Source organism: Armigeres subalbatus, chromosome 1 (assembly GCF_024139115.2).
Source record: "Armigeres subalbatus isolate Guangzhou_Male chromosome 1, GZ_Asu_2, whole genome shotgun sequence".
NCBI classification, from domain to species: Eukaryota; Metazoa; Arthropoda; class Insecta; order Diptera; family Culicidae; genus Armigeres; species Armigeres subalbatus.
Genome location: NC_085139.1, coordinates 70,287,338 through 70,300,724, shown reverse-complemented (window position 1 = coordinate 70,300,724; position 13,387 = coordinate 70,287,338). Strand labels below are relative to the sequence as shown.

General features: G+C 46.1%; 1 protein-coding gene across 1 annotated transcript; it reads left to right on the top strand.

Annotated features, from left to right (window-relative positions):
- Window positions 1-8,229: 8,229 nt before the first annotated feature.
- LOC134226987 (uncharacterized) lies at window positions 8,230-9,404 on the top strand. Its single transcript, XM_062708152.1, has 3 exons — window positions 8,230-8,413; window positions 8,676-8,772; window positions 8,832-9,404. The coding sequence occupies exons 1-3, from the start codon at window positions 8,261-8,263 to the stop codon at window positions 9,335-9,337; spliced, it is 756 nt and encodes a 251-aa protein (XP_062564136.1). The 5' UTR covers window positions 8,230-8,260; the 3' UTR covers window positions 9,338-9,404.
- The last annotated feature ends 3,983 nt before the right edge of the window (window positions 9,405-13,387 follow it).

The following is a 13,387-nucleotide window of genomic DNA, read 5'->3' as shown; positions in this document are numbered from 1 at the left end:
CACTAAGAATGTGACTGTGGCTCACTAATGGGATTAATTCTTTCCAAAGCGCTCTATACAAAGTGGTGGCCGAATTTTTTTTGTTTTCCACATTTTTTGATAGTGTTCTAGTAATTGCACTCATCTTCTTCTTCAGCTAACATGTCAAGAGTAGCCGGTGAATGGATTATTATGCTTTATGTACTGTTGCTGAAATTTTATACCAATCATACAAATTAATATATCGCTTGGCAATTGAGCAACTTTTAAAATATTATGAAACCTAACAAGAAGTTAGGGGGCTCTCCTTAGCCTAGCGGTAAGACGCGCGGCTACAAAGCAAGACCATGCTGAGGGTGCCTGGGTACGATTCCCGGTGCCGATCCAGGCAATGTTCGGATTGGAAATTGTCTCGAGTTCTTTGGGCATAAAAGTATCATCGTGTTAGCCTCATGGTATACGAATGCAAAAATGGTGCCTTGTCTTAGAAACCTCGCAGTTAATAACAGTGGTGTAAGATCTGACCTGCCAAGAAACGCCATTACTTGTTCGAGATTGATAATAAAACTGTCATCCTTGTAATTAAGACTACTATGTCGATTTTGCTGTTCATTTCCGTAGCACCTGTCAGGAAGTGTTGAACATTAATTATTCTTTTCCTAGTTTCATCCTGAGAGGAACATCATAATTTCATAGAGAACCCTACAGTGGAAGTGCTAAATGAACACTAAGCTGCGAGGCGGCGATGTCCCAGTGGGATCCCAGAAGAAGAAGAACAATAAGCTCTTCGTCGATGTCCAAAACTGAAAAGTAATTTAACATTCGAAATGCGTTCCGACACACGTTTCCTGTTGTGTTGGTCCCTGCTCTGCCTGCTCTGCTTCGTACATTTTTTCAGTTTTTTTCCAATCAAAAATGTTGGCCTTTGAATCCTTTGTGATCTTCCATTTCTTAATTTTCATTCTGTAGGAAATATGTAATAAACACTCAAAAAATCCCATCCAAGCGTGCAGGGGCGATGTGTTCGTTCTATAGATAGTGGAATATATAGATGAGCGAAGATAAATCCTCTGTCTCCAAACGAACTGTCAAACGTGTCTCCAAACGAGCATGACGTCACGATTTCAATGGAAACGTTAAGGGCTGTGACGTCATATGCGCGTATGCACGGGCAAAAAAATCGACTCAGCCATGCTTTCGCTCATCTATAGATTCTACTATCTATAGTTCGTTCGATTCGTATCCTGCTTCAAGCTCCTGTAAAGTAAATTTTTTTGGGGTGTTAAATTATGCCACAAAATGCTTTTCTCGTTGTTCTGATAAAAAGTTGTATAGGAGTTGTTGTCACTAAAAAGACGTCACTCTCATCCTTTTGATTTGGTTTTGATAGCTGTAGAGTAATCATACCTCAGCTGCTTAAAAGCACTAGCTCTGTGTGATCGTTGGAATTCATTTGTTGGTTCGATGATTTTTAAATTAATCCAATAATGAGTACTTGTAATTTAACCTGAAAAGAAAAAAAAAATTAAAATTGGTTTGCTGGAAAAACATGTGGATATAAAAACATAAATGTCTACCTGATTTTTTGATGATGACTGGTGAGCAAACTTTTTTCATGCTCTTGATTACATGGTAGCTCGGATGGGTTCTTTTTCACCGTTCGCTCATATGCATATTTAGTAAAATCGCAGTCTAAAAAAATATTCGAATCCCTCTTCAGGTGACATCATTCCATGTGAATCTTTGAGAGTCGTAAACATTTTAGTTGCACTTTTACGATTTTTGAGAACCAATGGAATACACCATTTTGAATCGCCAAGCCCTATATGCATTTTTTTTCTTGTGGCTAAAAGAACCTTTCCTCAGCTTACTTCTATCACTATAAGTTTATCAAATTGTTTTTGAGGACGTCCACGGCCAGTCGACGTTGAAGGTGTTTCTGCGATGTACTCAGCAAGTTCCGAAAGACCGTCGAGACAAACCGTATTGTATTGCTCAAAGCACTCTTGTTTGCGGTGAGCCGTATGGCACGCATACTAAAAACGACATGCAACGAACTTCAACTTTTTAAGACGAAGTCGTTCTTGTCAGGCAAGATGAATATAACATTTTACCTCGATATATTCAAATGCTTTTGTTGCACTCCAGAAACAGGAGATGTACACCTTCTGTGTAGCTCCGAGACGATTTGGACGATAGCCGATAAAACGGCGTTCCAGCCAACTTCATTCTTTACACATCCTACGGACTAGGTTGTCCCGGGTAGTGTCCAGACCACATGTGGCAAGCATGTGGTCACGCATTGTGCGAAAACGTGGGCACACGAACAACACGTGATCCGCCGTTTTCTCTAAACCTACGCACACTGGACACTCGAGCGAGGCCGAGTGTCCGAACCGATGTAGATACTGTCTGAAGCAACCATGGCCTGTAAGGACCTGGGTCAGGTGGAAAGTGATTTCCCCATGGCGCCTCTTGACCCACGTACCTATCTCCGGTATCAACCTATGTGTCCATCTACCCTTAGTGGAACTGTCCCACGCACGCTGCTATTTGACCATTTAGGCCAACCTGACAGTCCTACGGATGTCTCTCGTGCCGCGCATTTCGAAGCACTCTATGTCTTCACCGATAACGATGTCAATAGGCATCATACCGGTGATGACGCAAAGTGCATCGTGCGACACGGTACGGTACGCGCTCGCAACTCTTAGGCACATGAGCTTATACGTACTTTCCAACTTCGTTCTGCAGCAGTTGATACGCAAGGCCGTGCCCCAAGCTGGCCCCCCACACCTCAGTATGGACAGAGCGACACTAGCATAAATCGCAGAGCTATTGCACATCGTCCGGGACAATGCCACTATAGCTGTGGAGGCACGCTTGCATGCGTAATTGACGTGGCTACCAAAGGTGAGCTTATCGTCGATCCTTACCCCCAAGAGTTTGATGGAGCGTTCAGAGGTGACCACGCAGTTGCCTGCCCTTATCACCGCTTGTTGCTCCGACTTTCGGTTGTTAACAACAGCCACCTCATTCTTGTGGTGAGCCAGTTCTAACTTCCTGGAACTCATCCACTCCTCCACAATTGCGATCAAGTGGGCTGCAGTCAACTCCACCTCTTCGATCGATTCGCCGTAGACCTCCAGCGTAATATCATCAGCGAAGCCGACGATTATCACGCCCACCGGGAACTTCAACCTCAAGACACCGTCGTACATGACGTTCCATAACGCCGGACCCAGTATGGAACCTTGCGGAGCCCCTAAGGTTATGTCAACGCACTTCCGACCCGCCTCCACATCGTATACCAGTACTTGATTCTGGAAGTAGCTTCCGAGAATCTTGTACAGGTATTCGGGAAATCCAAAACGCAGGAGCGCATCTGCAATAGCTGCCCAACTGGCACTATTGAATGCACTCCACACGTCGAGTCACTACTGCACAATAGCGAACTCCCCTCCTCTTACGCTGGATAGCTATCTCCGCGGATTTGGTAACCGACAAGATAGCGGTCGACTTACCCTTTCGGAAGCCAAACTGGTTACTCGATAGACCATCCGCACCCTCCGTGCATATCAACAACCTGTTGAGGATGATCTTCTCGAGCACCTTCCCCGCCGTATCAAGCAGGCATATTGGTCTATATGTCGACGGATCCCCCGGTGGTTTTCCCGCTTTTGGCAATAGGACCAAGCTCTGCCTTTTCCATGCTTCAGGGAAGACTCCCTCGTCCAGGCATCTCTGCATGACAGATCAGAACATCTCAGGAGCCTTGGCAATGGCCGCTTTGATGGCCAGGTTCGGAATACCATCCGGTCCTGGCGCCTTACCTACACTAAGGGACTGTGCAATCCCCGCAAGTTCCGCCACCATTACTCTTCCCTCGTCGGCCACCCTGGCCCGTGGCAGCTCCACAAAGGGAGGCCAGGGACTTGGGTCGTGACGTGGGAAGAGCCCCCGCGATGATCCTCTCCAGCATCTCTGGAGACTGGTCTGTAGGGGCCATTACGACCCTATAGGCGTCATCCCATGGATTCGCGTTGGCACTTTGACACAGGCCCTGGAAGCAGGCTTTTTTGCTTGATCTAATCTCAGTCTTCAGAGCGGCTCTAGCAGCCACGAACGCCACCCGTCGTTCAACACGCTCCTCTTCTGTGCGTGCTCGCTGCATCCGCCTCCGTGCCCGTAGGCAGGCACCATTCCTAGGGTGGACTTTCCTAGGCATGGTGGCATCGCATGCACGCGAGAGTACTGTTACCAGCTGCTCGCCACTCAGACCGAGAGTATTGTGCTCGCGGCGGAGCGCTTCCTTAAACACCTCGTCGTCGAAGTATGATGTCTTCCACATACGAGGACTAGGCCTCGCCCCTTCTTCCGTCCGCTGAATGCTGGTCGTATAGTCGATACTGTAGCGAACCGCCAGGTGGTCGCTGTGAGTGTAGCCATCATCTACCCTCCAGTTCGAACTACTCGTTTGGCCAGGGCTCCAGAACGTAACGTCGATAATCGACTCGGCGCCGTTCCAGCTGTAGGTACTTTTGGTACCGACATTAGCCAAGTCCACATCCAACAAGGCCAGTGATTCCAGCAGGATCTGCCCCCGTTGATTCGTGGATCGGCTTCCCCATTCCACGGCCCAAGCGTTGAAGTCCCCCGCTATCACCACCGGCCTACGCCCCATCACGTTAGCCATCAAACAATCTAGCATTCGACTGAACTGCTCGATCGACCATCGAGGAGGTGCATAGCAGCTGCAGAAGAAGACCCCGTTGATTTTGGCAATGACGAAGCCCTCGTGTGTCGAAGACACCAACTCTTGAACTGGGTATTTCCCCGTTGTCCATATCGCTGCCATTTGAGACCCATCGGTGACCCAATTACCGTTCCTGGCGGGTACCCGGTAAGGATCTGCTATGATGGCGATATCCGTCCCCCATTCAGCAACTGTCTGACACAGCAGTTGCTGGGCTGCATCACAGTGGTTCAGGTTTAGCTGCGTTACCTGCACTGTGATTTTGCAACACGCTTTAACGCCGGGCACTTCGAATCCCCCAGCAAGCACCCTGTTCGCAGCTTTGCTGGAATAGATCAAACAGTCGGGAGGGTTCGTGCAGCATTGTGCCTTATGTCCCTCCAATCCGCAGCGTCGACAGAGCTTGCTTCTGTCAGGGCCTTTGCAGTCCCATTGCTTGTGCCCCGGTTCCAGGCACTTGAAGCAAACTTCGGGTTGCTCGTATATGCCCACAGGGCATACCGACCACCCCACCTTGACGCTCCCTAACTTGACTACCTTAGAGGCGTCAGCTGCAAGTAGCCGAACCAATGCTACCTGTGTCCCTGCTGGACCTTTCCGTAGCCGAACGGCTGCGGTGGACGCCTCCACTTCACACTGTCGCCGCAGTGCCGTGACGAGCTCTTCGACTTCGGTGATCTCGTCCAGGTCTTTAACCCTTAGATTCACCTCCGTCGTGAGTGCCCTCACCTTGACCGTTCTGCCTAGGACTTCCTCCGCCAACTTCTTGTAGGCGGCGCCCTTTTGCGAGACGCCCTGCTTCAGCTCGAGGATCATCTCGCCCATCCGGGTACGTTTTATTCGACGTACGTCGGCGCCGAGTTCACCGAGCTTGACGTCACTCCTCATCGTTTTCAAGACGTCCGAGTACTTAGCCTCGTCCGTTTTGATGACTAGGGCATCGCCCTGGAGCGATTGGCGCCTACCCTAGACTTTCTGCTACCCTCATTCGCCTGGGCCTTCATTTCGACCCTTGACGTCTTCGGTTTCCTTTTGTTCTTGACCAGGGTCTAGGAGGCGTCATCCCTCTATTTCCCTGGTCTGGGGCGGCTGAGAGCTCTCAGCCTGCCGTAACCCCTTACCACCGTCTTTCCTGGGTGGACGGACCTTTCCAGGTTCTTCCTCCCCGGTTTTGGAGGTACCTGGCCGGGGTTCGGCTTCCCAGCCCCACTACCCTTGTTCGGGGTAGTAACCCTCCGCGTTTTGGGGCGGCCCCAGGGAGCTCATCCCTGGAGACTGTCTCCCTGTTTTTGTGTCTGCTCCGTTGGAGCAGCCACCCCGACTTGCCCGCGAATACTTGAGCCTCGGTCTGGGCAGACTTTGGCACCACCGTCTTCGCTGGCACGTCCTCGGTCGATTCGACCTTGCCCAAATCCGCGAATTCTTGGGCCTCAGTCTGGGTAGACCTTGACTCCATGGATTTCACGGCTTCGCACTTGGCCGTCCCGACCGCCTTTTCCAGCTTGGCGTCCAACATCGACTTTCGAAGTTTCTGCAAGCTCCTCTTGAGGTCCTTACTGATATTATGCTTCGATGACGCAAAGTCGATGATGGCGTCCAGCTGTTCCGTCGCCACCTCGAAGGCCGAAAGCCCATCGCGTTTGCGGTTCATCGCCTCCACAAGCCATGGGCCGTCAATAACCTCTACCGGCGTTTTTTTAGCCGAGAGGAAGGTTAAGTGACCCACGCTGGCGCTGCGCACTGAGCTGCCGACTATTGCCTCTGGCCTCCTAGGCGGAGACCTGAACAACCCACCTCTTGCGAAGGGGTTGTCGCCTACACTACTACCACTAGTTGAAGAATTGCCTTGGTTTTCCATTTTGGTCCCATTAGGGGATTAGGGGTTAGGGACAATTGTCCCGGTCTGACTCGCAGTGGCCATGGGGAGGGGTCGTCAAGCCCTTGGACAAAGTCCCTGCTGCCCCCTGGTGTGTGTGTGTGTGAGAGAGAGAGAGAGAAAGAGAGAGAGAGAGAGAGAGAGAGAGAGAGAAAGAAAGAAAGAAAGAAAGAAAGAAAGAAAGAGAGAAAGAAAGAGAGAGAGAGAGAGAGAGAGAGAGAGAGAGAGAGAGAGAGAGAGAGAGAGAGAGAGAGAGAGAGAGAGAATCAAAAAAGAGAAATAAAGTCAATTAGAAAAGAAAGATAGATAAAGTAAATCAGAAAAGAAAGAGAAATGAAGTCAATCAGAAAAAAAATATAGTCGAGCAGAAAAGAAAAAGAGGTAAAATCAATCAGAAAAAAAGAGATAAAGTCGATCAGAATAAAAAGAGAGATAAAGTCAATCAGAAAAGAAAGAGAGATAAAGTTAATCAGAAAAGAAAGAGAGATAAAGTCAATCAGTAAAGAAAGAGACATAAAACCACCTAGGAGAGCAAAAGGGGGGAGGGTGATATCGAGAAAATAAAGAGAGATAAAGTCAATCAGAAAATGAAGAAAGAGAGATGAAGTCAATCAGAAAAGAAAGAGAGATAAAGTCAATCGGAAAAGAAAAAAGAGATAAAGTCAATCAGAAAAGAAAGAGAGATAAAGTCAATCAGAAAAGAAAGAGAGATAAAATCACCTAGGAGGACAAAAAAGGGAGGGGGATAAATTTTATCACTGCTTTTGTTGCACCTATTTAATCCGGCCCCGTTTAGTGTTACGCCAAAGGAATAGCAAACTCCCTAAATACAATTTTGAAAAATTCTACCTACAAGACAGATGGTGAACACGCTGCCGGCCCGGTGTTGATGAGCGCGATGGGGTCCATGTGCAGTGCAGTCTTCTTCATGGCGTCGGTGGAAAAAGGCCAACCGACAAAAAAAATTAAAAAAGATGATGCAATTTTCTGAATTTTGGTACATATTCCTAGTGAATCTTTTCATAAAAAGGTAGGCTTTTATACCCTTTTGTAAATATGTAGTATATTCTTCCTTTCAACGCAAACCATGTTTACTACCGACATGTACTACAAACTTCCACGGATCGCTGAAAATCCCCGAATCCAAAACACATGAAGGGGCTTAGCACGCCTGTTTGAACAGCGGTATACCCATCTATCCGGTTTTCCTTTTTGCAAATCGAGCACGCTTCTCTTGAAAGTGGAAGCTTCATAACAAAACACTATTCAGTCATGATCAGTATGCGGTCTAATCTTCCAATCGGTAATCACTATACATAAGTAAACAGAAACTTGGACAAAATATTCTCAAATTTTGTAATCTCAAACATTGTACATTGCATTTAAAATTGCAGCACCCAAATCGAAAAAAAAACATCATTATGTACAATCATTAAGTTAATGACGTCACACAACTGGTTCGCGTGGAAATCACAAACGATGGCCTATTAGCGAACGAGATCTGCAGGTTCTCTTCGGTGGACAACAACCAATCTCTCTCTCTCAGCTTCCCAAAAAAAAGCTGCGAGCGCGCATAATGAGCAGAGAAACTCATACGCTCGCTATCTGCATCGAAATATAAAACGGAAAAGATCCGTTAGTACCAAGAGATGGGTCGAACGAACAAGATGATGATAACTATGTTCCATTACGGAGCGATCACTGTGTTATTGTTGGCGTTGGTAGTTACCTTAACGAAAGCAGATGATCTGTTTGGATACAACGAAGAGCCAGAAAACATTCCTGGACGACAGAACGCGAGGGTAAGTGATGATGATATCATAGTTTTGCAGCAAAGGATGCCAGGAAGATCAACGATCGAGGAGATCAAGGTCACTGTTGATAACGTGTGAACTTTAGTTCGTGTGTGGAATGTGTGTCGCAACGAGAGAAATGTTTTGTTATGTAAACTATAGTTACTCGATGTGGGGTTTTTACAGTTTTGCGTTTAAACGATCATATGATGGAAGGAAAGGAAAGTTGATGACAAACATTGAACCAACTAATATTCGTTTCATCTCGTAGAATCGAACCCCAGTTTACATTCCGGGGAAATGCGGCCATAATGAAATCTTGTACCCCGGTGATCAGGCGACCGATTGGGTGTGCGATTGTCGTCCCGGTAAGGTCACTTAACTCATCTTTTATATGATCGCTTTTACGAAACAATAAATTTTCCAGCACACGTCTACCATCCTGGATCGGCTGGATGTTTTCCTTTGTACACCCGAGCGTACTGCAATGAAGATGAATACGTAGAAATCAAGCCGGGGTCCAAACTGCCTCAATGCACGAAGAACACATGTAAGGACAAGCTAATTCCATTCAATGGAACTTGCGTTAAACTACACAACAACAATGAAGGAGTCTGTCCGATGGTAAATCGTATCAAGTATGTGGTCGGAGTGAATGAAGAAACGCTTCAGTTAGAATGCATCTCGACGGCGCCGGTCAATTTGGCGAATCGGCTTATAGGAAATCGTTACAACAGCCAGGATCCGAATATCATAGTGAAGGAAGATGGAAGTGTGGAATTTATGCATGCCATGCGATGTGCTCCCGGATCTGCGGCTGAATACAATGGAACCTGTACAGATAAATTGGCTGCACCGATACCAACGCAAATTAAGGCACGAAGGCGGAAGTTCAATACCCAATCCTCAGTGGACTCAGTGGACGATCAGTGATGACTTGTACTTTAAATAGATCCCGGCATTGTATTTTTTATATGGTGAATTAAATGCCTCGATTGAACATTTTTTGCCTTTCCCGACCCGTACAGCAAGATGTTTTTATGATGTTGTATGAAATGATTTTTTGATAGAGGTTCAAAGGTCACATATCAATCGGTTCGGTTAGACGAGTTGTGTCTGCGTGTACACCTGTCACATAAGTGGTCCTCCCTCTTCCAGTAACTTCTTACTGCCTAAACGAGCCTGCCATTAACTGCGATCTATAGGCACCTTCGGTGCTTTCACATTGGCGACACCAAATTGGCTGGCGGCCTTCCGGATAAACATTTCTCCGTTCCTGTTCTTCGTTATCCGAAATCACCGCTCCAAGCGACGTCAACTCTTCTTTTGCAGAATCGTGCCGTCGACATATATCAGTAACAAGATCTCCTCTTCTTGCGACGTTGTTTTTGTATACTTGAGGGTCAGCTTGCACTTGTACGGAACTCTTAAAATCATGTGAATTGTGTATAACGTATGATGCCATCGTGATTGCTTGCTTCGTTTCAATACTTTAGTGGCAGTCAAGCATAATGCAAGTGGTCATCTCCAGGAGCGTGCGGTTTTTCCGCTCGTCCATATTGAGATTTCTGTTCCAATGGAATTGAAATTATGTTCAACAGGAATGATTTGATGAAACTAGGAATAATTTGACTTACTTATAATTTTTACTTACGAAAAACAGTTTTTACACAGCGAGAGCACATTTGAATTTGAATGGCTCCTTCTTGCACAAAGGCACTTTCTTGCTGACGTTTCCTGTGTTGCTACTACTGACGTGCTTGCAGGGGTACACATTATGAAGGGTGGCACAACAATAGTAACGCCAACACTCCCTTTGCTGCCATCACTTATAGACAATCCCATCATCTTTGAGAACTTCCTCTGCTTAACCGTACCAGAGACTTAGTCAAAATATCTGCAGCAATATCTTCAGTCGGACAATACTTCAACTCATGCACTCCACCTTGGCATAACTCTCGAACATAATTCTCCCACGTCTCAATATGCTTCGATCGTCGGCTCACACGTTCAGACCTGGCAAATGTTATACAACTCTGGTTGCCATCCGAGTTTTTCCCAACACTGCACTGCATGGAATTTCTCTGGTTTTATGCTGGAAACGAAGAAATTATTCAGACATCACCTCAGTTCGTCGAGTCAGTATATAACACTATGGGTTCTCGGGCCTTCTATCAAAATTTTTTTTTGGAGAAATCAACACAACTTTGTTGTACGAGAAAGGCAAAACATCTCAGATTGGTTCGGTTACACTCGTGGTTGAGGTGGGCAGTATAGTTCGCTTCCGCGTGGTTCCCACTGGAAACGATGGTTGGTCAACACTAGTTGACATGACCAGTCGGCTAAATGTGCTACAAACGAGGGAGCGCTGTAGCGCATATTGAGGCTGACGCCAGTAAGGTCTCAATTATGGTTCTGGCAGGCACGTCAAGGCTATGTGTATAGTATATTGTAATATTTTTGAAGCGAGGGCTGTCAGTCTGACATTCTACTCTCTTAGTAGAGCCGGGTGACACCGACTAGAAACGGCGAGTGGACTAATGGCTAGGCTGTCTTCCGTCCCATAAAACCGTGGCGGGCCTTGTAGCACCTGCTATCCTGCCATCCAGTTTTGCCTACTGGGTGGGAGTAGGCTCAGATGCCCTTTCCGGACTTGCGCTGATCTGGCCCTGAACATGCAAGTGTCAACCCTCGCATGGTCTCCCTGCTTGCCGCAAGGCAGGCATAGATAACCATGGGATCACTAAAGGCAACTACTCCAGCAGGATTCGGCGGTGTAATAGGTTGTTCAGATTACTTATGGATCAAAACTCTTCGTATTATCACCGATTTAATTACACCACGTTTATTTCCACACTTCCCGATTTCACACACGCTCACCTACTCCCCTCACAAGTCCTCCTGCTCCTCAAGGTACTCACAAATCTCTCCCTTGTCTGTAGTAGAACCCTACATCCCACCTTATCTTTAATTTTTTTTAATACGGCACGTAGTCTACAAACTTCTTAGGCACCAATCGTCTTCTTTTATCTGATCCGAAAGCAGTTCGTTCTCCTCTTGATGTCTTCTCTTCCTCTTCTTCCCGTTGACGGCCTACTGGTTGACGTTCAACAACTCGGTCATCGTTTTGACTGAAATCTTGGTCTTGTCCTGTTGCTCTTAATGTTTCTTCAGCTTCCTGTGATTGAATTTCTGATTTTTTCAAGTGCGACACGTAGCGTTTGTACTCCTTGCCTGACCTTAGTGATTTAACGGTTACTTCCGCGCCCAATCGCTTGACAACTCTAAACAATTCTGATGAAAAATCGCAGTTCAATTTGTGATCCTTTCTCTGGCGTTTAACGTACACATAATCTCCTTCTTTGATTTCATTGCTAGAGGCCCTTCTTTTATTGTCGGCGTATTCCTTCCCTTTCTCTTTAACGAGTTTATCACGATCCCGAACTTCTTCATCTGCTTTGAATTCCGGAATTGATGGCAATTTATTTTTAATTCTCCTTCCGAACATCAACTCTGATGGGGATTTTCCTGTTGTTGAGTGGTTTGTAGAGTGATATGCCAATAAAAATTCGGTAGCAGTGATATTGTTCATTTCCACCACTTCTACGAATCGGCTGTAATAGTCCACTACCACGAAAAGCCACTGACCCTCAGGCAATGGGCCCAGAAAATCGACAGCTATTTCTTGCCACGGTCCAGCCGGCATATGTTTTCTTATCATCGGTTCTGGGGCATCTGGCGCTGATACTAATATACATCCCCTGCAATTCTTCACGAAGGTTTCTACCTCTCTGTCCATTTTGGCCACCATACTGATGAACGCAACGTAGTTTTCATCATAGAGCAACCCAAATGACCCTCATGAGCTATTTGAAGAATCCGGTAGCGCAAAACTTCTGGAATCACTATACGGTCTCCACGAAGTAGAATGTCACCTACTTTTCACAGTTCATTTGCAAAGATTCGGAATTCAATAGGTAATTCTTTATGGCTATCTTGCTCAATCAGCTGCAGAACACTTTGTATTACCGGATCCAATTGCGTAGCAACAACTATTTCTTCCCATGTAATAGACACAGCATTCGCGGCAAAGTAAATAATTTCCTTAATCATTATTTCTTCGTGTGGGTCAAAAGGCACTGCTCTAAGTGTTGACAGTCTGGATAATACGTCAGCTTTGTTTTCATCTCCTGGTATATGTGTTATCGAGTAATCAAAACCCTGAAGACGGAGCACCCACCTTTCTATTCTGGCACAAGGCCGTGACCGAGGCGTAAATAAGTAGATCAAAGCTTTACAATCTGTCAAAATCTCGAATTCTATAGCATACAGATAAATGTAGAACTTTTCAACGCACCACACCAGAGCGAGTGCCTCCTTCTCCGTATGACAATATCGCTTTTCCGTATCAGTTAGTGACTTTGAAGCAAAACTTATCACTCGATGTTTGCCCTGTTTATTTACTTGAATGAGCAAGCCCCCCAGACCCACTGGACTAGCGTCAGCCATGACCAAGGTCCTATCTCCTTTCTGATAGAAACCCAGAATTGCCGAGTTTGATAATGATGCCTTGATTTCAATGAACGCCTTTTCGTGTCTGGATATCCATTGAAATGTGTTTCCTTTGCGTATCAAGTCTCTTAGTGGAGCATCTACAGTCGCCAAGTTGGGAATAAACCGGTTTAAATAGTTCGCTAACCCTAAGAAGCTGCGAACTTCGTTTGAATTTTCCGGTCTTCGGAACGAAACAAGCGCTTCAACTTTTGTATCCGATGGTATTATGCCTGATTTAGCAATTTTATGACCAAGGAACTCTAGCTCTGAGCTGTACATTCCACTCTTTCAATCTTGTTAGGACCTGGATGAAATGAGACATGAAAAAAAACAAATCTTAACTTAACTTCTCGGAACAATTTTATTAATTCAAGCCCATCGCAGCATGGTTTAGAAAACAGTAATTTACATTCGTTACATAAGCCGTTA

Excerpts from the sequence above, each read along its gene's own strand:
- LOC134226987 (XM_062708152.1), top strand. The coding sequence starts at position 8,261 with ATGGGTCGAACGAACAAGATGATGATAACTATGTTCCATTACGGAGCG. Across the intron at positions 8,414-8,675 it reads CTGGACGACAGAACGCGAGG|AATCGAACCCCAGTTTACAT; the intron begins GTAAGTGATGAT and ends TTCATCTCGTAG. Across the intron at positions 8,773-8,831 it reads GGTGTGCGATTGTCGTCCCG|CACACGTCTACCATCCTGGA; the intron begins GTAAGGTCACTT and ends TAAATTTTCCAG.